Source organism: Prinia subflava, chromosome 3 (assembly GCF_021018805.1).
Source record: "Prinia subflava isolate CZ2003 ecotype Zambia chromosome 3, Cam_Psub_1.2, whole genome shotgun sequence".
Lineage (NCBI taxonomy): Eukaryota > Metazoa > Chordata > Aves > Passeriformes > Cisticolidae > Prinia > Prinia subflava.
In genome coordinates this window covers 83,811,618-83,837,655 of record NC_086249.1, presented here as the reverse complement: position 1 = coordinate 83,837,655, position 26,038 = coordinate 83,811,618, and the positions used below count along the sequence as shown (strand labels likewise).

Here is a 26,038-nt window from a genome sequence, read left to right as displayed (position 1 = left end):
AAGAGTGTGGCTATTTATTCTTTTATTTGCTGAAATTATGATATTTTTAAGTAGAAAATATATTATTAAACTGCACTTCAAAGGTACTGTCACTTCTTAATGCTGCATCATTTTTCAGCCAATAGACTCAGGTAAGAAAGAAATACTGAATTCAGAGATTATGAGCTACCTTTTCAAAAAGTTTCCTAAAAAACCTTCACTTGTGCTACATCTCTATATTGCCTTGGTAACTGGACAGGATATTTTTAGAAACCAGATAACTAGTTTTGGTGATCTTTTGTTAACTGTATTAGTTTTGTTGGCTGTTCAGCCAAACTCTGGTCTTGTCTTACTATTCATTGACTGGGATGAGAAATGTTTTTGTCAGCTTTCCATATAGGCTTATGGATCTGAAGCTGATGAGTTTTTCATCTTTCAAGTTTTTATTTCCTTTGCTGTCAAACTGGTATTTCTAGTACTCTAAAAAGAATTTGTGGCCCCAATCCCAGTCTGAATTCCCAAAACATAGGGAATTACTATCCTCCCTCACCATCCCTGCAGGTTTTGTGTATTTACTTTTTGGGCCTTCCTTATCATATAGGTAATGTGGTCAGAATTCAAAATAATTATTAATTTAAAAATCAAAACACTTTTTTGTTTGTTTGTTTTTGCTGGCTTATATGAGTACGGGATGTTTGAATTAGGGGACTTTGTGGCAAAGGGATGAAATATTGGAAAACCTATATTCTATCAGCAATCAGACAGTAGCAGTTCATTCTTCATTGGATAAATTTGAATAAATTTCTATTGCTGTCTAATTAGGGATTAATATGACCTGTCTTTAACCCATTTATGAATTGCATTTGAACTCCTACAAAGGCTTAGGAGAGAGTAGCTGAAGAAATGTCATGTTTTGCAAGAGCATAACTTCTTGGGCTATAAAACTTAAATCATTATTCCTGTTGCTAACCTTTTGGATTTACTGGTTCTGCTTCTATCTTATCAAAGTAAAAGTTGACTGCTGTGATGTTAACCTCTCAATCACCAAAGTTTGCTGATCAGAAGAGAAATATTGTGGAAATTCTCATTATTAAATGGAAGCTGTTACACCTATTTTCAATGGATAGATAATAAAATGAGAATTCATAAGGTCAGATGCTATTAAATCCTGTAAAAATAGGATAAAGGTATCATATATGTAATTTCAACAGATTTGCCAATCAGATGCAGTGTTTCTGCAGAATTTACCTGCAGTGTTGGCTCAATTTCTAAAGCTCTGAGCAGAGAGACAGGGGTCAGTTTTTACCTTATCTTAAAAACAGAAAACCTTGAGTTACACGCATTTTATATTCCTGGAAAAGTTTACTCATATGTGTTGCCTAATATTTTCAGACCAGTTCTCAGTGGACTATATTTTTAAATTCTAGCTTTGTTTTTTAAGTCAAGGCAGTGGCACAAACAAATTTTTAAACGGTTTAAAGTTTCCAGTTTGCATCCCAAATTGTACACATGGGTAAAGTATCCTCAAATATCTTTTTTCTTGGAAGAAAGAAAACAGTAAAATAGCCATGGAATTAGCAACTCTCTTCAGATGGCTGTTCCTTTCCAGTATTTAGTATTTTGATGTCTTATTTAAAATCACATCTAATTTAAAATAATTCTAATTTAAAATGTATCTAATTTAGAGTAAGATATACAAAAAGCCCATTAGTGTAAACAGTAATTTATTATGGTTTTGCTAGTTGGTGCCATGGAATAGGAAAATTGAGTATCAAGTGTCTGTTCTGTTTCCAATGCAGAACAATAGGGCTCAGAAACTCTCTGGGGCACACACAAGCTTAATATCCAGAATCTAATCTCTTTGCATCAGTTAATAAAATGGATCCTGGCTGACTTTTGTGTCATTCACCTCACATGGTGCTCAAGGAAGACATATAAAAGCCATTTCGGATATAAATTTTTAAAAGTAATTATAGTGATCAAAGACCCATGAGGTGACCTCAGTGAAGTACAAGAATACAGCTGTTAAGGATGTTCAGGTAAAAATGAGGCAGTAAGATGCTCTGTTTCACTCCCTCTGAAAAAATTTATTTTGGTACCACCCTCCTCTACAAATGCTCAGTGTTCTCTAAATTGAAATAGAAATAAAGACTTCTTTCTTTCTCTTCCTACTTTAATGTTGTTCACCAAGTTGCTGAACTATACATTTTTTTCTCTGTCTATATTTCAGTTTCCTTGTCCAAGGAAGAATTTATGCACTACTAACTTAGAAACTGAGGTTCACATGTCCCATGTTTCTTGTGTCAGGGACACTGCTTAGCAGTGGAGACGGCAAGGTCCAGTCGCACAGGTCCTCAAATGAAGCATCTGTGTTAGCCTTCCCTGCCACTTTACACTCAGAGCTGTTGAAGGTCAGGATATCCTCTGTGGATTATTGGAACTGATAACCAGTTTAAGCCTTTCACTTAGCAGATGAGAATGGCAGCATTTCTTTGGCAGAAATCATGTCATTCAGAAAGCCCAAATTCTGGTGTGCTGTTCCTTGCATTTATTTCTGCACTTTTTGAGTGTTTCTTGGAATTTCATCACTGTCTCTCAGTTTTCTAGATGGTCTTTCCTGGGTTTAATTCTATCAATTTACCCTTGTGTTTTCCATCATGGAGGTCCCATCCTGCCTTCTGTTGTTGCTCAAGGAAAAGCAGAGAAAATTTCATAGTCTGAAGGAGAACATGAGGGCTGTATGTAAAGACGTTCCTTACAGTATTGCTGCAAGAAGAGATAAATCGCTAGAATGTTATGATTTACTATTTCTAATAATATTTTAGAATTGCTTAAATTGCACCAGTTTAATCTTTAGTTTTACTTAGGCTAATACAGCCATGAAGCTTTATAAGTAGTTATTTATCCTGTTAAGACAGTGTCTGATGCTGGTTTGGAGGTACAATGTCATACCTTCTTCCTTCTCATCCTCCTCATCCTCTTTCCCTTCCCCTTTCTTCCCTATCTTCCCTTCTTTTTCTCCTTCTTCCTCCTTTCGTAATCTAACTTTACTGTCCTATATGAATAAGGTAAAAATATCTACATCACCAACTATAAGTTTTGTTTTAAAAAAGGAAATAAAGAGTTAACATTCTGAGGATTTCTTGTTTTCAAGTAACTTGAAAAGATGGCAAAACATCCATTTTAATAGCAAACATTTGGAAGGAAGTATATGGAACAAAATGATAATGGATTCTTATGGTAATCATAGCAATGAGGGTGAAACAAGTATGTTTGAAGACTGTTCTAATTACAGGTTTTCCTCTGATTTTAGTATGAAGTTCTTAATTTATTCTTCAAGCTACACTGAACTGCGATCCTGAATTCTGTACTTCTAGGCAGGGCAGCATTCACTGATATTAAATTGTCTAATGGTGGTCTTTATATCAAAACTGTAGTGCTTCAGAGGACTAAGTTATTATTAACCCTTTCAAATAATTGACTTTGCTTAGAGATCATTCTGAAGAGATATCTTTTTTCTCAGGAAAGAATATGTTAATGCCGATATCATAGCTTTGTCAAGTAATGTCTGTCCTTTTCCTATAAAGCCCTTTTTAATAGCTGTTGTAACATTTTCACCAAATTCATGCAATTAACTGATGATGTATTGCACAGATGTCTTTTATATTTGTAAATTATGTGTATGAGTCATTATTGCATATCTAAACTCCCTTCATCCAGAAGCATTTTGTTCATTTTTTTCTTTTTCTTTCCCCTGTCCCTTTTTCCCCCTCTTGAAAGCAGGGAAGTTCTAATGTTTTTTAGTACATAATTTTTTGAATTTAAAAGGCCAGCAGAACATTTCAGAGTCTCATGAGCAAGTTAGGGCATTAGTGAGATGTACAAAGCAGATTGCAAAGTGATGGGTCACCATCACACTGGCCCTTCCAGCTTTATTGTCTGCTATGCAGTACCAGTAATCTCATAGATCACTAAACTGATGTGTGCCATGATACCTTAAATCTTTGCAAGGAGAGCATGAAGTAATCTGACTGGTGTTTAAAAAACAGTATTTCATTAAAGTAGATGTAATGATATCAATTTATATCAAATGGCAGTCTTGCAATTGTGGAGTTTGTTACTTCAGACCTAGGGCTGGAAGGGATATTTCTGATTGAGGGTGCTCATTTTTGTTTGTCTTTCTTTCAGAATGCAAGCAAAGGTGAGTAAATGAAGTATCTTAAAGTCATCTGTTTTGAGGGTACTTTAAATGCAAATTCATAAACCTGGTAATGATTAGCTTCTGTATCCTTGGCAATTTTGGTAATTACTACAGAATCATAGAATGGTTTGGATTGGAGGGGACCTTAAAGATCACGTTGCTCCAAACGATCTGCCATGGGCACCTTCCACTATACAAGGTTGCTCAGAGCCACATCCGTCCTGGTCTTGGACACTTCCAGGTATAAGGCATCCGCAGCTTCTCTGAGCAACCTGTTCCAGTGCCTTTCCAAGCCCACAGCAAAGAATTTCTTCCTAATATCTAATTTTAACCTGACTTCTTTCAGTTTAAAGCAATTCTCCCTTGTGCTATCATTTCCTGCCCTTGTCAAAAGTCCCTCTCTCTGTAGGCCACCTTTAGGTACTGGGAGGCCACAGTAAGGTCACTCCAGGGTCTTTTCCTCTCCAGGGTGAACAACCCCAGGTCCCTCAGCTTGTTTTCATAGAATAGGTGTTCCAGCTCTCTGTCTTCATGGTCCTCCTTGGGACTTGCTCCAACAGGTCAATGTCCATCTTGTTCTGAGGACCCCAGAGCTGGGCACAGCACTCCAGATGGGGAAGGGCAGGAGTAGAGGGGCAGGATCACCCCCTTTGACCTGCTGGTCACACTTTTTTTGATGCAGCCCAGGGTACTGTTGGCTTTCTGGACTACAAATGCACATTGCCAGCTCATGTCCAGCTCTCATCCACCAGCACCCCAAATAAGGCACTTGGATGAAGAAGCATCATTGGTTAACCCCAGCTCAACCCCATGTGGCTGCTACCTCATTCCTTCCTCCGTGGGGTGGGGGAGAGAACTAGCAGAGAGGTCAGAAAACTCATAGGTTGAAATAAATACAATTGAATAGAGAAAAGAAGAAATGAAAAATAAAGAATTCATTCTCTACTTCCCATTGCCAGATTTTTAGCCATCTCCAGGAAAGTATTGCAATATGTTGGTGACTTGGGATGACAAATGCCATCACTCTGAAAGTCCTCTCTTCCTTTTTCTACCCTCAGCTTTTATTTGTTCTTTCACTTTAACCAACCTTTTGGATAGGGGAACCCAGTTTAGGATAACTTAGAGCACTCAGAATTACTCTCAATTACTAATTCCTCATGAAACCTTACTGATAGGGGTTGATTATACTGTAGGAGATGACCAAAACCCAGAATGCTCTGGCATTCTCCCTGACAAGCCTAGTAACTGGAGTAAATCACCCTGTGGAATTTCTGAGATGTAACTAGGCATTTGGGACTGTCTTAGAGGCTACAGGTCATTTCAAATCTACTTGTACAATGTGATAGTGTAGTGAGAGTCACCAGGCTCCTCATATTATGGAAAAAAATAAATACCTCTTTCCAGGCAGTCTGACTGTAGATGGGCTATTCTGTTTTACCCCCTTTGGAGTTGTTTCTTTGTATCCATTTGGCTTGTTTGCCCTGTTATCCCTGTTAGGTCCTTTTTGCTATTTTAGAAACAAGAAATGCACAAGATAACTTCATATGCCTGTGGTGACTTGACTAATTAATTTTATGGTGTGAAGAAAAGTGATAACTTTTAGGATGGGATTCAATTGACTTGCCGTAGATTTACCTATTTTTGCAGGTATTTCCCAGGGTCAATGTAGCTCCATTCTATGGCAAGGGAAAGAGTTAATGCTTTCTATCAGGCTCTAAAAAAATCAGGGAACAACATTTTGGAGTCAAGACAGATGCAGTTTTTGAAGCTATACCATGGTATCATCAGTTCTCTAGCACACAGAATTAGTATTGTAAATACAAAGTATCAGTCCTTATGTCACAGAGTTTGGATGGTAAAGCTGCTGCAGTTCCTGGGGCTTACTGAGAGTGCACAAATCGCTGACTATAAGAGAAAAAAGTTTCTTTTTGACTGGATTTTTCACTGGGAGGCTAGACACCTGACTTTATTTAAAGGGCATCTAGCTGTATTTTCAACGCAAAAATAAATATCAGCATTGTTTGCTGGGCATCTTCAGAATCTTAAAATGCAACCCTCATTTGCTAAAGCAATTACAAATGTGTAAATTTGTGTAAACTATTGAAGTCAGTTGAATTATTCATGTCTGTCATACACTTAACGCTTCTAAAAGATTGACAAGAAAAGGGGTCCCTTGAGCAGGAGGATGTAATTAGGTTATTAAATAGCCAGATACAGGGAAATAAAGATGACATGGTCAGTTAAGTCTGATGGTTCCTAACTTTCAAATGTTTGGTGTGCAGTCTGAATAATCTTCCAGCATTATGTATATTACATTTAGTACTGAATGCATAACAGTGAAGCTTCTTACAGAGTCTATTGTTTTGTGCAGTAGTGAATGTCCTAGTTTTTAAGGTGTTTCAGTGAGAATCTCCAGGTATTGTTCTACCTCCACTATTAGACGCATACAACTACATTAATTTCCTTAGGCAAGAATAAATCTATATCCAGATAGCATAATGCTGGCTGAACTGTTTCAGCAGTTCTTGTGGTTTTTTTTATTTTAATTTCAAGTTCTGTGCAATTTTAAAATGTTTATTTCATTTCTGAATTTAAATGCCACCCTTGGTACGTCTGCTTTCCACTAACACTTGACATTTCTTTATCCCTCAGATTTAACAAAATGTTTATTAGATCACTAATTAACAATCTTTACAATCCTTATAAAAATCTATGCATGTTTTACATATCTGAATTTTAAAGCTTGTGCTACTTCTAAACATGGAGAAATGTTGTCACAAGGTCCTAAAATACCTACCACAACACTGGATTTCATCTAAAAACATGAATTATAAAAATAGATAGAATTATATTTGTATACAAATAAGCATTATGAAAGCTCTTGACCCATATCTCACAAACTGACTGAGCTTGATGTGCCTATAACAAGCAGCCAATAACTTCATTTCAGAACCTCAAGGTTCCAATAAAAATCGTTGTTGAGTACTTCATAATTTGCTGACATCACATAATGACAAAGATAATGGACATGGATTTATGTGTGGTAGTAAGAATTTCAGTTAAATGCCTGCCATGGAAATAAACCTGTTAAAATATTATCAACTACTAATATTTTCACTAATCCTTACACATTAAAACTCTTCTAAGGACATGCTTGTTAGAATTATTGACCTCTTAATTAATACCAACAGCATATATTTAAAATAAATATTTTAAAGAAGTAAGTATCCAACACGTTAGTTTATGCCAGAGGCACTGTGCAGGAGCTTTGAATTATCAGATTAAGATGCAAATTGTCACATAGATTAATTTTACTGTATAATTCTAAAATAATTCCTGGTTATTTGTTGCTTAATTAAATATGTCTGCGTGATTTCAGTGCTTAGAAAAATATTAGTTGATCTTGAGTGCTGCTTTTTTATAGTCATAGGACTTGTATAGATGCAGTCCAGCTGCCTCACTTTCAAAAGCAACTGTGACCCTCCTGCTGTTGCTTCTTTCCATGGCTCTGCAGCTGTTAAATTCTTTCCACACAACTCAGATATTCATGGCCCCTTTTTTCTCCTTATCCATATCTTGATATTCTTTATAGCCATTTAATCGTCAGCAGAAGAACCTGGAATGGCACCTCCTAAAGCTAGATTTCCTAGTCAGGCTGAATAATGGTAGGCAGATTATACTGGTGCTATCTGAGAGCAAACACAAAATCCTATGCAAGCATGCACGTAAAATTCTTTTATGCATCTTAATCACTGGATCTTACTTTGCTTTTTTGTTTAGACCAGTGTGGCATTAATTTAACATCATCTGTTTTAACAGAATTACTCCAGCTGTATTCCACTCTAAATGAGAGCAGAATCTGGTCCACTCTTGGCACACGACCTTAGCATATCTTGAAAGATGATGCTTTTGTATAGTTTGTCTAACCATTATACAATCCAGAGCCAGGAGAATCCCTGTGACCCAGACTGATAGTACTCACAGGGTTCAAAGGCACAAGGGAAGCTCCCACAGAAGGGAGTAGCAGTAGAGATGATCTCACAGAAAAGCTATTTTGCCATGTGGTTTAAAAAGATCCAAAAATCCTTCCCCATAATCCCAATAAACATTGTCTAAGCTACTAGTGAGTATTGTGGAAAGGGTTTTATATGTTCCCATTTCTCTTTGCCTGAGTACTGGTTGCACAGGAGGAAAAACACCAAAAGGAATGAAGAAATAAAGCATTATCTAGGTGGAACAGCAAATCTAACCCCATTTCTCTTGAATATCACAATTTCCATTTGACTCTGGTTTTACTTTCTGCTTCTGCAATATGGATCTATCTCAGTATATTTCCCAATGAGCTGGGCAGTGCCTTCTTGGCAACAGTGAACCACTGAAGTAGCAATGTCACCAGGAGACCAAGCAGGAAAGTTGTACAAGCCCACTTTGGTGTTTCAAAATTGAAGGACTTATGATTTTGATGCCCTATTATCACGTGGCTGTGTCCATAGAGAAAGGAAAGGAGCCTCACGGGACACCAGTCTTAAGTCCTACAAGACCTTTGTGTTAAACGGAATCAAATTAGCAGGTTAACAAAGAAATTTGAATTTATTTTGTAGCCCATATATTCTGTGCACAGTGAAGCATTTTGTGGCCCTGTGTGCATGTTGGTGGGATGCCCAAGCATGAGAAGGTAGTTAGCTGTGGAAAGGACCTACCTGGCAAAAGCTAAATATAAACATTTTCTGAGGCAGAATCAGATGTACATGATTGTGGATGCAATAGAGATGCTTGTTTGCTCAATGCTAGAGTCTTTCTAAGACAATATGTGAATTTTGCCAATTTTTAAAATAAATATGTTTTGTATTGCTTTATTAAGATGAAATGGGAATGTCAGCTTTAAGTAGTATGGTGCAAAAATATTGTAAATCTTTAGCAAATCTTTAGCAGATGTTGCGAATTCATCTTTTTTATTTGCATAGTTGAATTCAAATCCCATGAGCTGAAGTATAATTTATATTCCACTCACTATTCTGCTGCCACATTGTCTGAGATGAGGAAGCCTCTGCTTAATTACAGGAAGTATATGAATAAATAATCCAGGACTAAGACACATATCTTCATTACTTCTTTTCTTCAGAAACTGAAATTCAGATGTCTAGAAAAGATTAAGGGTCGCAAAGCCTAATGCAAAAATCCCATAAAACTCAGGAAAAAATAATTCTTCCAATTAATTTCTTTATCATCTGTCATAAGGTAGTATCGTTATCTGAGAAATTTCTCTTACTTTTTATTCAGTCTAAATTAAAACATCCCAAATGGCAACTTCTGCAAAGGTGTTTTGATCCAGTGGATTTCAGAGTCATGACCCTCCCTCAAAGTCTGTGCTGAGCTCCACATTGGCCCAGTGGCTGACTCACGTTTGAGTCACTGTAATATTTTATTCTGGGAATTTTCTGAGTATTCTTCCAGTTCTATTTCTTAATCCTAAATTTTGTTCTTTTATCTCAGTTACATACCATTTATTGTCACTCTGAGTATATTTTCCTTTTTCCACAGACACATTAAAACATGCTGTGTATTTCCCTATGACCCCTTGTATAGGAAGAGAATTTTAATTGTTGAAGTAAAAAATCGGTGTATTTTACCAGAAAAACATCCATAGGTATATATAAAAACAAGGTAAAACTACCATAACTGGTCAGTTTTTTGTAAGATCACTTTTAGCATTATTAGTTTTCCAAAATTTGCTGTACTTTTATTTTCTCCCTTAATTCTTATTGGTCTGAAGATCTAGTCACTTAAGACTGTATTGCTTGATATCAATTAAGATATTTAAAAAATCAATACTGGTATGGTAGGCAGGTACTTTGAAATGGTTCATTGCCATATATACTTACTAATTGTTTCAGGTGCATTGCACTTCATGCTCACATTTACAACATTCTGAATTTTTTCTGTGGGTCTCTATAAAGCAGCCTTGGTGCAAAATTTTTCATAAAAAGGTGAACCTTATAGTCTTCTTATACTGAATTATTTCAGTCATATAAAAGAAGCCCCAAATACAGTCTGTTTAATGTAATCTCTTATTTCTAAAAACATCTTTTTCTTCTTCATATCAAAAACATTATTATCTCAAAAATTTTGAATATGTGCTTTCATTTCTTAGTATTTATGCTCTGTAATAAGATATTTATGTCATATATATATTATGTCAGATATATATTATGTCATTGGATCAAGATTGACAGAATCAATTTGTTTTCCTGGAAACTATAACAATCTATTTCCTCTTTTCTAATTATCTGTAATTTCCCATGTTCCTCATATTTCAAAAAAAAATTAGGTTATTCCTTCAAGGAAAAAAAAATAATATAACAGAGAGAAGAAGAATGAATGAATATGTATCCCTTATATAAAGGCAACATTAATCAAAATTCCATCCTATTCTTTGCTGTTCACTGATGTTGTAAGTTTTCTACTGAAGAATTTTCAGGAAATCTCTCTTCAGTAGACAGGCTCTCTAAATGTTTCAGCTTTCACTTGATAGACTTTTCAGATAACCCACTCTTCACATCCTCCCCAAATCCAAACAAACAAAACTAAAAATCCTGAGTTAAAAGCACATAGTGACAAGTTTGGCAAACAAAGTCCATTTCTTTCACATACTTCAGATATCAACAATTAATGATTGTCAAAGAAAGAGAAAAGGGAAAAAAAAAAAGGAATAAAAAGAGAATTTACCAAGACAGCACAGCCCGAACCTTTATGATGGCAATATTTGCATTTCTTCTAGCAGAAATGTGAGACACAATTTAATTTTGATTGCTGCTTTTTTATTCACTAACTTTTCAATAGATCTTAGTAAATCATACCAGTTTACCTTGTCAAACAGAGGACACTGTAGTAAGAAAAAGAAAATTAAACTACAACATAATTAATTATATTGACAAGAGTGTCACATTTTTTCCGTACATGAGTTGTGTTTGGATATTTAAAACTTAAAAACACAAAACTTATGACTCTTTTAAAGCAGTTACCTGCCAACCATATATGATTTGTATTTTTGAAGCAACAAAAACACATGGAAAGAAGGAGCTTCCTTCAGGAAAGATTTGACTTGTGGTGTTAGAAACGATCCTCTTACTGAGGACATTAGATTGCAGTCAGTAGCTACCTCTAAATATTTTTTTTTTGGTGTTCCTTTCTTAATTAGGCAAGACAGAGACCTAAGAATAAGGACAGCAAAACAACCAACCAACAAAAGCAGTTCTGTGGTTTCAGTTCAAAGACATCTTTTATTAAGCTATTGATTTGGAGCTGCTTGTTTTTCTGCCCTTTGTACTTGGCGTGTTTTTTCCTTTAGTGTCTTCTATCACGTGCTGCCGAAATTGAGTGAGTCGTGTTTATTCCAGTGCTTGAAGATTTGCTGTGCATACAGAACTGGGAGTACAGCCCTACAGCCCATTTGTGCACACTCTGTGTAAATCAAACAGCGTGCTGAGCCTTAGAATATTGCTGTGGGTTACTGTGCTGTAACCTGAACTGCAGAGTATTCTGTCTGGGGAAAAACAGCCTGCTGGATCTTGTCAGCTGTGCACTTAGGGAGGTGAGGGAGAAAATGATTAGATAACATCCTTATCTGTGAAGACCCAAGAGAACCGAGTTTTCCCTACTCATAAGCTATTGGCAGCAGTATCCACTCCAAACAAACAAAAAATTTCCCTGATAGAGCACATCATTCAGAAGCAAAGGAAGAGAGGTCAGGGCACATTTCTGCAACACTAGAGAATCCTGACCAGTCTGTACATGCTGTGAGCCTGTCTAGCCAGAATGTCTTTCTTCTGTTTATACCTTTGAAAATGACAAGTTAGGACAAGGAGGGTGCTAAAGGAAAAAGATGGATGGGAAAATGGATCTTCTCTCACACTGATACCATGTGGATGGGCACTGGGGAGACCCTCCCTTCACCTCAATAGTAGTGTTCACTGTCTCAGCTTGTAACTAGAAGAGGTTTTGCATTTACTTCTAATCAACAGTACATTAGTCTTGACATGGCAGTGGAATGGTGTTGATGTAAATTAATGCTTTAGATTTCTCTGTTTTGTATTTTATTTTGGATGCCTTAGTGAATGACTTGCTCTGGCTAACCATGAAACACTGGGGTTTTTTAGCTTGCTGGCTGTGAAAGAGATTCACTTGTCTAATATTAGATTCACTTTGTCTAATCTAGGCTCAAGGCAAGAGCATCTTTATACTCAGTGGAAAGGCATGATGGTCTTACAGTGCACAGTTCATCTGACCCGCTGTAAACATCAATATTACAGTAAGGGATATGACACCAGAATACTCTCTTCTACTGGATTTTAAGAAAGTCTAGACAAGTAACTTGTAAATCCAGGTTTAGCTGAAATGCATTTCACAGGATTAAAGACCTTTTTTGAGCAAGATAGCACTGATGATGCTTTCTGGATTCCTTAGGATCCTCTGTAAAGCCCTACAAAAACATTTTACATTATCTACTGGGGACAAAATGTGTGACCTGTCAGGTGGGAAGAAGCCTAGTACTTAATTGGGTTTGTTCATTCACTTCAGAGAAAATTAAGGCTGGAGTGCTAGGGGAGGAATTTTCTGTAAGGGAAAGTTTCAAAAACTCCCCAGATTGCATTTCCCCAGAAGCAAGCTCCTCTGATGCAAGTATATCAAGTTTATCTACACAAACCTGTACTGTAATTTCATCATTCTTATTACTAATTTCTGCGATAGAATAAATTCTGAAAAAAAATAAGTTCTTTTGCTGTTCCTGAGAATGATTAAATTTAAGATATTAAATTACTGTGTCTACAAGGAAACACAAAGTCAATCCACAGCAAAAAGTTTCTGAGATCTAAAAGATATTTTGCATTTTGATAATAATGTCACACCTTTAAGTTTTTATTTCTTTTTTTATATCTTAGTTCATTGTAAATTTAAAGAAAAAGTTTTAGTTTTTTCACTCATTTAAAACTAAATACAGAAGAAATTATGTGAGCTTATGGTTAGGCTATCACTTCTGTCCAGGACAAAGTTGGGGTGCCACCAACAGATGTATTCCTCTTATTCCCATTCATTCAGGAACTTTGATTAATTCCCTGGCATTGACATGGGTGTATGCACAACTGGACTGAGAGTCAAATTGGGGAACCATTGTGGCTGAAAAACAGCTGCAAAGTTTGTGTTGTTCTTATCTTTATATAAGATGGAAATGGTTGATAACAGATGATAATACAAGACATAAAAGTACTTTTTCATTCTGGGTGCTTAGCCAGTAGATTTGAACCAGTGATAGGATAAATAAGGAAGCTCTCTTAGACCCTCTCTTGGTTACTCTGCAGGATGAGTAGCTCAGTCAGACAAGCAGGCATAAAGGTGAGCTTGCTCTCAGTCACCCAGCATGAAAGTCTGGACTTCTCCGAGTCCATCTGTGGCCAGTGGAGAAAGGCACCTCCAGAGGGCAATGTCTTCTCATTCTATCAGAAATATCTAGAATGTGTAGAACAAGTCACCCTGTGAAAAACACCTGTCTTCACAGACTGTTCTGAGAACAAGGTGACTAACTCAGGCTAGGAGCACAGCTTTTCAGTGTCTGACACAGGGAAAAGTAGATCATCTTCCAAATGCCCTGCTGGATTCACAGAGGAAGTTTGTGGCAGAGTTAAATTTCCATAGCTTCCTCTTTCTCTGCTATCATAACCCATCCTCCTTTTCTAAGACAGAGCTTGCTTTAAACTTCCAGGATAATGTGGTGGAATTTCGGAGACTTTAAAAGCTGGAGGAAAATGGTGGATCATTTTTGTCTGGCATCTTATATAATACAGATAGTAAGGAATGTTTGGCTGTCCTTGAATTCTATCATTTGCATGTCTTTCAAGAAAACTTGAGCCAAATCTAGAACTTCAACATTTTAAATTTTGATTTGGCTTTTTTTAAGGAGAGAAATATGTTTCTTTGGGTTTCTGCTCTAAGGAAGTTTCAGGCTGACCACTTTTGCAGTTGCTTCTTCATGCATTATGAGTCAGTGCTTAGTCATCTTTGCTTCAGTCAGCAGTTGCTAAGCTTTCCAGCAGTTGTTTCTCTAACACCTCTGATTCCCCGTGATTTCTAAGAAAAACCTGTTGATACAAGTAGAGAAACAAGGTGACCCCAGCCTTAATAGAAACCCGTAAAATAAATATCTTTGTGACCATACACCTAGTGGAGTGTTGGGAAAGTGCTATCCTCAGTTTTCTAATGCTAAGCTGAAGTGTGAGACTAAATACAAGGATCTGTGGTGAAGTTTTAGACCCTTCTTACCAGCATTCCTCCACACAGTTCCTGGGCACAATTTGGGAACTAGGACAGGCTAGTGACCAGTCAAAGAAGGTGGTTACACTCTGTTGGAAGGGGACAGAGTTTAGTAGAGCATAGCAGATTATGTACATAATATTAAATGCATAAACAAATCATCAGGCTAGGATTTTTCCAGATGGCTTCTGTGTCAGAGAAACAGTCCCTCTCACTTTTCATTTACTAGTACAGACTTAGCCATGGGACAGCTACCAGACAATAGAATATTAGCAAAGCTGAGGTACCCAAGGGTCTGTGCAGCTACATGAAGCTAGAATTGTAGGTGAAATTTGGTCTTATAGCAGTTTACCTGCACGTGTTGCTCCAGAGTTGCCACAGCTTCTGGGACAATGGAGGTCCTTGGATCCATTCTAGCACTACAGCTTTGCCTACCATGGTGTGTGCAAGGGGTCCCAAGACAGCACAATTTGGGGTTATAGCAGAGCTACAGGGGAATTTGGCTGTGAAATAAATAAATAAATAAATAAAGTGTCAGGAAATGTAATTAACACACAAACTTCAAAACTTATCAATTTCACTGGGGGTTTAATCAAAACTGACATGTTTGCAAAGTGTATATCCTTTTCAAAGCCTGGCTTTTTGTAATGAAAAAGCATTCTGACTCATTACGTGCAGTCAGATCTAGACAGAGGAATACCTCCAAGAAAGTATAGTAATATTATGTAGCATTAAAATGAATACAATTCATCCATTTCTTTAGTAATAAGTTACAATAAATTTAATAAGTCCACAATTAAAATTTGAATTTCTTACTTCATTGAACTTTGTATTACTTAAGTTTCCTTCCTTGATATATTTATCCGGTACATCAAAGCACCCTTTCATAACCAGCATTTTCTGTCTTTGAAGGTACTCAATGCTGTAATCAAGTCTCCTCTCGAACTTCTTTCCAGTAGTGTAAACTGATCAAGTTCCCAGAAGTGTCTTTGCTACCTAACTTTCTGTTCAAAATGAATATTTATTTCAGACTGATGAAAATTATTTTTGTCAACATCACTTTCTTATGAATTACTCCTTAGGAGGCATAAGTTGTATGATACATACTGAAAACATATTTTCCTCCTTTCAATGACCCAATTCAGTCCCAATGATCTTGACTGGGGAGGCTTTTCATTCCTTTGGCATTGATTTCAGTGAGGCATTCAAAGAACTGACAGGAAGCAGATTTGGGTTTTAGGCATCACTTGTTATTAACCAAGGTCATGTCTAATAATATACAAGATTTAGAGTGATTTGCCTTCTTGTTTTCTTCACCCTGATCAGAATTCCAGGTCTCCGGTATGGATATCAAAGATTTGAGGGTCAAAGGGAAACTGACAGTTTCTACAAAGATGTCAACCAGGCCAACATTAGAGTAACTGTACTTCTGCTGATTTTTCTAGGTATAAAGATTTGGCTGATACAGCAGCAGGAGAGAAGAAGAAGTTGAGTGCCAAAGAGAGATGTCGTCTTGTTCTTCAGCAGTGTAAATTACAAGGCTGGCAGGTTTGTGATCTACAAAGCAATTAAAATATCATTCTTTAAAACAAGCTAGCTGAGTCATTTCCATTGGTGGCAAGCCACCAGATCCTTCACAGCAGTGTATTCTTTTGACATTTAATAAATGCTTAGGTAAATTATCAAACTGATTTTTAGAGTTTTATGAGTAGCTGTGATCATTGTGTCAAAAAATCAGTGTGTTCTTGTGGGAAGGAAAAGATTCAATTAACTGTGCACACTATGTAAATTTTATCCAGATTTTTGAAGGTATTTGGTATTCACATTTTAGTGGTTGAATAAGCCTACATATTTTATTTCTTTAAAATCCTTTGCTAAATGCTCTACTGTCATAACAGGGCAGACTCTAAACAACTATTTAGGATTTCCTAGTAGTCAGTGCATTTGTAGGTGCCAGCGTGCTGATCCACAGATACACCAGAGAACCTGAGGCTGCTGTACATCAAGTAAAGTTTAAAAAAACAAACAAAAAAAGTATCAAACACTAAACAGGAAACTATCAACCTCCTATCCTGTCTCTTTATCCTATTTATATCCTAGTTAATTCTCACCAGAGTGAAGACTGCAAGGTAGATGTCTCCATTGGTCAGGAGTACTCAGTTACCTGCTTTTGAAAGCTTTGAAATTGAGTAGGACTGATTGCTTTAATATGTTCATTTTAAAAAGAGAAACGTTTCCTTGCATAGTACAGAAGCTATTGAATAGAAATGAAGCTTTCTGTGGCTTCACATACAGAGCATTCCTGCAGGCAACGGGAGCTTCAGATTCAGGCCTTTTTCTGGCCCAGGAGGACTGAAATCCATCCACACAAGAGAGCATCCAGAGCAATTTCAGGGACAGTTGTGAAGTTAAGGGCTTGGACAGTGGTCAGGGCACTCCCATAGGCTTCTTCAGTTTAAAGGATGGGGTCTTCTAGGTAATGTAAAACCTCTGATTAAATGCCCAGAAAAGTTTCTGAAAGCTGTTTATAAAGGCCAAGGACTAAGTAAGTCAGAATGTGTGCTATGAGTATTTCTCAGTGGCCCAGATTCTTTAGTAACAACAGTAGTCCATCACTCATCTGGGAGCACACATACATGATCACCTGCACTCAGACACATAAGAAAACTTGTATTTCATCAAAATGCTGTTTAAAGCTACAGTTTAGTCACCAAGCAAATTAGAGGGCACATATATAGCCCTTCTCCCTCAATAGGAAAGACCAAAAGACAGAAAAAGATAACAACATTAAACTAGACTTGCTTTTCCTACCCAGGTTTTGTAAGTTTGCTGATCTATGTTCTGCATCATTGCCACAAGGTGCTCTATTAAAATCCCAATCATTAACATCTAGAAACAGTACCTTCACTTACAAGTACCTGGAGATGAGAGAACCTCTCACCTTTAGAACTTATGAGGAGATAAAAGCTTAACATTGGACAAAAACTGTGTAGCAGTAGTTGAACATTGTGCTCCAGTTCACAAAACACAGAGCAGGATGCCTATCAAGTTTATTTCCTGGAGAAGAACCATTGTTACAGCACAGAAAGAAAGCAGTTGGTCATCAGTGAAAGCCTAGAGCTCAAGACTAGTGATTCTGTAGTGACAGGCATTTGAAAACAAGCCTGAAACCTTGGAAGACAAAAATATTAAAAGGAAATTGCAAAACAGAATCCTTCCATCTTGCAGAGGACTGAAGCTTGTGATCCCAAACAGATTTTAGAAGTTATGACTCCAGAATCTCATTAACTCCAGGAGAAGTCAGGTGTGCAAAACCACAGCAGTGCATAATGCATTATCTCTCAGACCAGAAAGGCACAAAACTCTTCAGAGACACTGATAAGTCAAATGGAATAGGAGGGTTTGGGGGTGAGAGTTACACCATTGTCACTCAGTGACTAAGAAGCACGTGGCAACAGACTAAACTGAAAGGAACAAGGTTTGAAAAAATGAGTGACCTTCTCCATACGCCCTTTTCAAGCCACAGAGAGTTATAAGAAACAAATGGAAAGATGAAAAGTGTAGAAGAAAATTTAGGAAGAAAATCCACTCTATGTCCAGATTCTTAAATGTCCAGTGAATATCAGCTTTGAACCAACCTATTTTGCATAGGTGATAAAAACCCACATACCCAGCTATCAGCAGTAGTGACTAATGGCTGTGTCACATAATCTCCCTCTCAATTTTCTTTTTGATTCATTTGACTAGTCATGAAAGCTGAACTTTAAATAACAATCTAAATGAAGATGCTTACACAATATGCATTTGTCATGGGTGGTCTCCTGTATGCTTTTACAGCAGAGGAATCTGAAAAAAAGAAAACATTTAAAGGTAGAAAGAGGGAGGAGGAAAGGAAAGAAAAAAAGGAATTAGGAAGGGAGGATGATGTCAGCTAGCAAAGTCAGAAGAAAGGAGTCATCTGTAGTGCATTACTAAACATCATCCAAAAAGCAGGGGGTTACACATATAACCAGTTTATTCAGCCACTGTTGCCAGCAGTAACTACTTCAAATGAGTCACTGCTGGAAATGAAAATCCATTTGTTGCAGGAGCTCATGAATAAATCAAAAATTGTCTTCTGAAACACTGTACATGCACTTCCCTGAAGAGCTGTTGCAAATTCAGGTAAAAAATGAACTATAAGATTGCCAAAATACCCTCATCAAAGACGATGATATTTAGGAGCAAGCAACACAGATCTGAAATCAACCTCCTGCTTAAATGTCATCATCAGAAGACAAAGTTGCCAGTAAGCTCAAGAGCAGAGAGATGAAAAGAAAGATCCGGACTTTTTAGCTGAGTGAATCTGGATGATAATTTATTTAACTTTCTTCTGATAATGTACCTCACCATCCCATTTTGAGAAAGGTGGTATTAACCTGGGGGAGGGAAAAGTGTTCTGAATTAACATCCCTGAAAATGAGTAAAGAAAATGGTATCTTTGTATCTATTTCCTTCTTGACAATTTTTCTTTTCCTTCTCACATAAGCTGTGTTTGACAAGTGTTTTATTAACCTCAAAACACCAAAGCTCAGACTCTAGTTACAGAACATTTTCTTCATCTTTCTTCTCTTGTAAATACTGTTCTCAAATAGACAAAAAGTGCAGAAGATCCAATACCAGGGTCTGATTTTGGTTTATTTTCTACTGTTTAGCAGAGCATAAGAGCAAACACTATAAGTTGGCCAATGTCTTCTGCTTGCTTCACCAGCTTATGTGTTAGAAACAAGTATTTATTATCATTGAATAATTAGGGTTGGAAAAGATCTCCGAGTTCACTGAGTTCAGCCTTGAACACCACCACATCAACTAGACCATAGCACTAAGTGGCATGTGAGTTGTTCCTTGAACACTGCCAGGGATGGTGACTACACCATCTCCCTAGGCAACCTCTTCCAATACTTCATCACACTTACAGTGAGAAAATTCTTCCTAATGTCCAATCTGAACCTCCTCTAGCACAGCTTGAGGCCATTTCCTCTTGTCCTGTCACCAGTTGTCTGGGGGAGAGGCAGACCTCCACCTTGCTACAACCTCCTTTCATTGTTGCTGTAGAGTAATAAGGTCCTCCCTGAGCTTCCTTTTTTTCCAGGCTAAACAATGGAAGCTCCCTCAGCAGCTCCTCACAGGAACACTCCAGACTCTTCACCAGCTCCATTGCCCTTCTCTGGACATGCTCCAGAACCTCAATTTCTCTGTTGGAGTAAGGGGCCCAGAACTGGACACAGCACTCAAGGTGTGGCTTCACCAGTGCTGAGTACAGGGGGACAATCACTGCCCTGGCCTTGCTGGCCACACTGTTCCTGGTACAGGCCAGGCTGGGCACACTGCAGGCTCATGTTCAGCCAGCTATCAACCAGCATCCCCAGGTCCTTCTCTGCTGGGCTGTTTTCCAGTCCTGATCCAAGCCTGAAAGGCTATCTGAGATTGTTGTGGGTAAAGTGTGGCCTGACACTTGGCTTTATTGAATGCCATACCACTGGTCTTGGCCCATTGATCCAGCCTGTCCAGAACCCTCTGCAAAGCCTTCCTGCCTCCTAGCAGATCAACACTGCAACCCACCTTGGTGTTGTCTGCAAACTTACACGGAGTAACTCAATCCAAACCATTGATTCTGTTCCTTTGCCCTGTCTACCAGCTTAGGAGGCTGGTTGACTTGAAAATACCTAGTTTTCTGTTGAAGGCTGAAGCAAGGATGGCATTAAATACCTCTGCCTTTTTCTCTTTGCATCCAAAAAAGAATGGAGATTTTCCTTGGGCGTGTTTTTTTGTTAATGCATTTATAGAAACAATTTTTATTATCTTTCCCAGTGTGGCCAGATTCAGTTCTAGCTGAGCTTTTACCTTTCTAAACCTTTTTTCTACATGATCTAGTGACATCCTTGTACACTTGCTAAGCTGCTTAGCCCTTCTTCCAAAGGCTATAGACTCTCTTTTTCCCTGGGTTCCAGCAAAAGCTCAGTATTCAGCCAGGCTGGTCTTCTCCCCTGCCGACTTGTCTTTCGTCACGTAGGGACGGAAGCGTTGATAGCTTTATGAAATGTTGCTCCTTGGGTAAGCTGAGCTGGAGATAACTAAACTAGGACAATAAAATAGTGGTTTCATTGAAGCTGACATACCATGCAGTTTCAGTCATGCACTTAAGTACTGAAATTACGAAAGTGCAGAGCTACTAATGAAAGGCAATTTTTGCATCTTGACTCTGTGTGCAGTCTTGATAAGGTATTCTTTCAGCTTAAATATATACTCGATCACTACAAGCTTAGGTATTTGCTGTGACTTCCAGGCACATATGATGTAAGAGAAAATCAGATTGCTAAATCAAAACAAACCAGTTTCTATTCCAGGCAGAGAGAAAGTACTAGACTTGTTTAAACCCTGGGGAAGTCAGTGAGGTGATATTTAGTAACTTCAGAGTTAAATTGAGCAGACCTACTGGCTGGTCCATGTAAAGCAGAAGAATCTCCTGTCCCCCAAAATATGTGAAGGTCTTTATATTAGGAAATCCCCATTTTCAGTGCTGTGTTCATTTATTGTCACACAGTGATGCATTAGCTAAGCAAGCCTTACCGTCCCAATGGCATGACTTAATTTGCAAACATTATCATGCTTTGAGAGAAGTATGGGCACAAACAGTCCTTGGCTCTTTTTACTGACATAAGGAAACTTTCATTTGTTTGGATTATCATTCCTCACACTGTTAAACTTGCAAATATAAATTCAATAAAAAAGAGTTAGCTCATAGCTTACTGAGATTTCTCATCAAAACTTGGAGATCTACATTTTGTTTAGCTAAGGTCAGTAGTCTGCAATTAACCCTTCTGTGTTACTTCAGATGGAGCTTGCTGAAATGCAAGCAACTAGTACCATACGAGAAGAAAAAGAAAACATCAATTTAATTTGCTTTTACTATAAAACGTGTCTGTTAAATACAAGCACTGCAAAAGTCAGACTTCAGTGAAAGTGAATATTTCAGCCTTTGACTGCTAGAAATGCTTATCGGGTTAAAAGATAGCAATCCTTAAAAAATTCTAATAAAAGCTTTGTCTTAGTTTATCTTCCCAATATTTAAACTGCTTCCTCTAACCACAATGATTCCTCGCTATCAGTAACTTTGAATTCTGAACACAAGAGAACACTCATTTGTCAAAGAATAAGATAAGTCTTAAGTTTCAAGTGGGATGATCCAAGACTCATCAGGTGTGAAATAAGCAACACTGGAGAGTCAGTTGGAATGTTTTAATGAAGCTCCAAATGAGGTGGTTGCTTAAGACAGATGCTGTGTTAGTGCCAGTTCACACTTTCACAACTACAAACATTGCTGAAGCTGTTTCAGGAGCCAGCAGTGTTTGTGGAGAAATGATCTTTGCCAGTGTGGAACTGTATTATCAAACTTGCAGTCATGAGTGTTAAAACAGAGAATAAGTCCTCAATATAGAGAAATCCCAGAAGTTCATTAAGAGATTTTTAAATTCTTGTAACGCTTCTAGAACTGCAAAGGGAAAACAAAGCCTGATCCACAGTTCTTACCAGTCAGAGACAAAATCATGTTTTATTACTGTTCTATGGGTGTTTCATTTATTAGATTTGATAGAGCTGTCTTTAAGTATTTTTAAATTTCAATGTATCAGTATTAGCATACTATCAATATTAACATACTATCATCTTTTTTGGGAAAAAGTATATTTATGATTAAATAGCAGAATGTAGACCATAAGTAGCATATGATTAAATCAGAGGACTGAGCAGAAGTGTACGAAATCATACATACATAAATTTTATGCTTAGTTCAGAGAATCTTTTAAGTTAAATAGAACTGTTTATTTTGGCTTAAAATAAAAGTGGCAATGCTATACAAATTGCTTTGTACCTGAGATGCTGAAGCACTGGAGTTTGCAAGCAATCTAATATATAAGGGGTCCAATATATAAGGGATGCTTAACTTTTTTCTTTCTCTCAAGTAGGAAAACTTTAAAACTCATAAATTGTATGCCAGTTCATTCATTTGTTACTTAGTAATTTTAACTGAAGTAAATTTCTTGTTTGTTTTGAATGTCGTACTTTAAAAGTCAGTTTTCTTTTAGGCAGTTAAAAAAAATCCTGGGGGGGGGAGGGGTTCATACTAACAGAAATTATTAAAACACAAGCATCTATTTTTCTCTCATACTTTGGATTATATCAGTAAAATGATATTGTCCCATTTTATTCTTGTTTCATCTTGTCAGTCCATTATATATTGGAAATAATTTGCTAGTTGCAGAAACCACCAGAGAGTGACTTTCGAGCTCACCAGTGCTACCAGAAGACTGCCCTGGGCCAGGCACTGCCCACAAGCTTACTCAGTGACTTTGTGCCACACTAGACAAATCCATGCTTCCCTTCAGCCAGAGAATAGGATGGATGGTTGACTTCGGCCTCAGGATGCTCACAAGCACTCACTCTTTCAACACAAAACTCTATTTTTAGTTCATATTTCTATGGAAAGTATATTTTTCCCTCTAGAATATATTCCTCCCTCTCTCCATCCATCTTTCAGGTTTTGCTTAGGATTACGAGTCTTGCTAACCAAATTTTCTGTATGGTATCTTTTGCATCTCAGATTTGGATTCCGTGTCTTCCCCTCTCCCCTCTCACCTCTCCTGCCTTTTGACACTTTTCTAGATACTTTGCTTCATATTTGGTCCCAGTCTTCATGGCTTATGTGTCTCTGATTAGTTTTGCAGTTTCCTGTCTTAGTTCTTCCTCTCCGTGCCATTTCTCTCCCTGTTGTTTGTATTTCTCATTCATGCCAAGAGACCCTTTCCTATTGTTTCTTCTGTGTTGTGAGTGAGTGGTTTGGCTCAAGTTAGGAATGAGATCAAAGAGGAGATCTGGGGAGGAGGTGGGGAGGAGAATATACCACCGCATTTTGTGTCTGTTTCTAGAATTCTGAAAACTAGAATGATAGGTCTGGTAAATACCAAGATCCCATGAGATAAAACTGGAGTAGGGTTTCCCCTACTGAGTGTCTCTTACATGCATCTTGTATTTCCTGATCTCTTCCTTCCCTTTCCTGTAAGACAGTTCTTCATGTTGCCTCACAAGTATGAAGAGTTGTGAGATTTGTGCAGTTCAGGGAAAAGGAGTGGCCATTATTCTGCCCTGTCCCAGAGACCTGAGTGACAGTTTTTCTCCCTAAAGTCCAGCACCTGACAAGAATGTATATAAATGTTTGACGTCACTTGTTTGAATACTCACATACTTTATATTAAGGCCATAAATAAACTATGCTAAAATGTAGGTTTATTCAGTATGTACCACGGTGCAATGTCACTAGTTTGCAGAGGCAAAAGAATGACTTTTAAAATGTATGAAGCAAAGCAGAGAGAGTAAACCTTTAAAAATAAAATTTCAGTCCTTAAAAATCAGTGACCTGTATTTGTCATTATAATATCTTTGTAGACATGCACAGTGCAAGAAGACACATTTTACAATAGTATTAAGGCTTTTTTCTAAATTTCATTAATGCTCTGTGAAAATGTGTGTCATTGTGTAAAATATCATTAGACTATAGTTCTCTGTCTTTTGTAGGTAGCTATTTTGAAAGTACTGCCAGAAACACACAGCACTCCCACAAATTGCCTTTTTTAAACTAAAGAACAGCTTTACACATTCCCTTGACACCTATTAAGTATGAGCTAATACTGCCTCCATGCCACCTACACACCATCTCAGCATCCATTCCGTAGTTTTGAATGTCTGTACTTCTACATCCTACACCTTTTCTGCAAAATCAAAAAAAAAAAAAGAAAAAAGGAAGAAGAAGAGGAAAAAAGAGAAAGAACAGCTTCCTTCTATTCTTTCTCTTTGCTTCCAGGAAAAAAAAAGAAAAGCTGTCCTCTAGTAGCAATTGAAGCTTTGGTAGTCATTAATGACAATTTTACTTAGTCTTTAAAAAATGTGTCATTTTGAAAAATAACATTTTAAACCTTAATGCTTTCCTAATTAAAATAACTATGACTGTAATTCACAGATGGTTTACTTTTACAGGAGTCTGAATGACATTAAAATTTCAGATTCAGATGAGAGCACTTTGTAGTCCAGGAAAAAAAATATTGAAAAGTGAGTGTTTTAGTGGAAGAACATTTGAACCCTTTTTTCCCCTAGGCAAGCAGGAAGCATTTTGTGATTAAAGAAGAGACCAGAATGAAGACAGGTGGCAGCCTCAAAAACTGTTTTGATATGTGACATGAAATTCCAACATTTTTCAGCACTGTTGCTTTTACTGAACACCAGAACTGTAAAGAGGGCAGCGAGACTATCTTATACTCTTGGTTGGCCTTAGAGGCTCTCAGGTTTAATTCAAAGACTAAGCAACAGAGATTTCTATCTGTACTAACATAATCAAACATGTAATAGCAGTTTCTGCTATACAAGCTTCTGTCCAGAACTCTGCTCTCTGTAGACCTGGCATATGATGTAAAAATCTATAAATAGCTTTTAGCTGAATGTAAAAATGGATTTGTATTGACATTTTGTATTTCTTCATTCACTTAAAAATTGTAGCAGGCTCCTACTAATGAACTTCATAGCATAAGTGATGCCACAATAACTCTGTTTATGTTGTTCCTACAGTGTAGGATGAGAGGAAAGAGCTTTGCATGTCCCCTGGATAGCTTTGTGACTGCAGTGCCAGACACTTGTAGCTAAACCAACATAAACTGCAGCAATTGTCTTGACTGTGATTTTGTGACTGCACACTGCACAATAAATTGCAACTCATTGTTTAGTTAAAGTTACACATTTGAAGTGTAGCCTAAATGTGACCAACCAGTGTGTCAATAATGAGTGTTTGAGAATGGGGTTGCTAATTTTGCCATAGGCATTACTAGTAATAAGAGCTTTTTTAACGTTTGAAAGTGCAACTCTTCATACCCGTTTCTACTGTCAGAGTATCAGTATTGCTGTAGTAAGGGAAAAAGCCAGGACTCTGAGTAATTAAGGACAAAAGACAGAAATAAGGAAAAATTGGATGATTTGGCATAGGCCTGAGACAGTAGGAAAAAAGTGTGTGATGCAAAGGATTTGTGGAAAGGGAAGGTGGAGTATAAAGAGAGAATTTAATCAAAGTAGAGGAATATAATTTTATTAAGCATTTGTTCTCAGGCTTTGTCTGAGAGCTGAGATGAAATGGTAATTATAATAACCACATGATAATTTAATTACAGTTAACTATATGAATAATAATTCGGCTATTTTTTACAGAAAAATTCTGTATTTAAGGCAATGTAAGCAAGGTGATGGAGATAATCATAGCCTAAACTAGCAATAATGCAGGTTCACTATGTGGTTTGATAAGATGGATGGAAAAAAACTGTTCAGTGAGCAAAGGGTTAAGATAACCAGCTGAACAGAGAATTTTGAAAGCTGAGGAAGAAAAGTAAAAAAAATTTGTTGGAAGTTATCAGTCAAGAAAATGAAGATGAGAGTATGTCCCTAAGAGCAGCCTGTGACTGCACAATTGGATTTCAGGGA

The 26,038-nt window shown here is 37.2% G+C and overlaps 1 protein-coding gene across 1 annotated transcript in view; it reads left to right on the top strand.

Moving 5' to 3' along the window:
• The window catches only part of MYO16 (myosin XVI), a 359,373-nt gene that overhangs the window by 283,480 nt on the left and 49,855 nt on the right, over nucleotides 1–26,038 (top strand). The window contains exon 28 of the mRNA XM_063392794.1: nucleotides 15,931–16,033. Coding sequence (XP_063248864.1) covers nucleotides 15,931–16,033 — 103 coding nt within the window. The remainder of the gene's footprint in view (nucleotides 1–15,930; nucleotides 16,034–26,038) is intronic.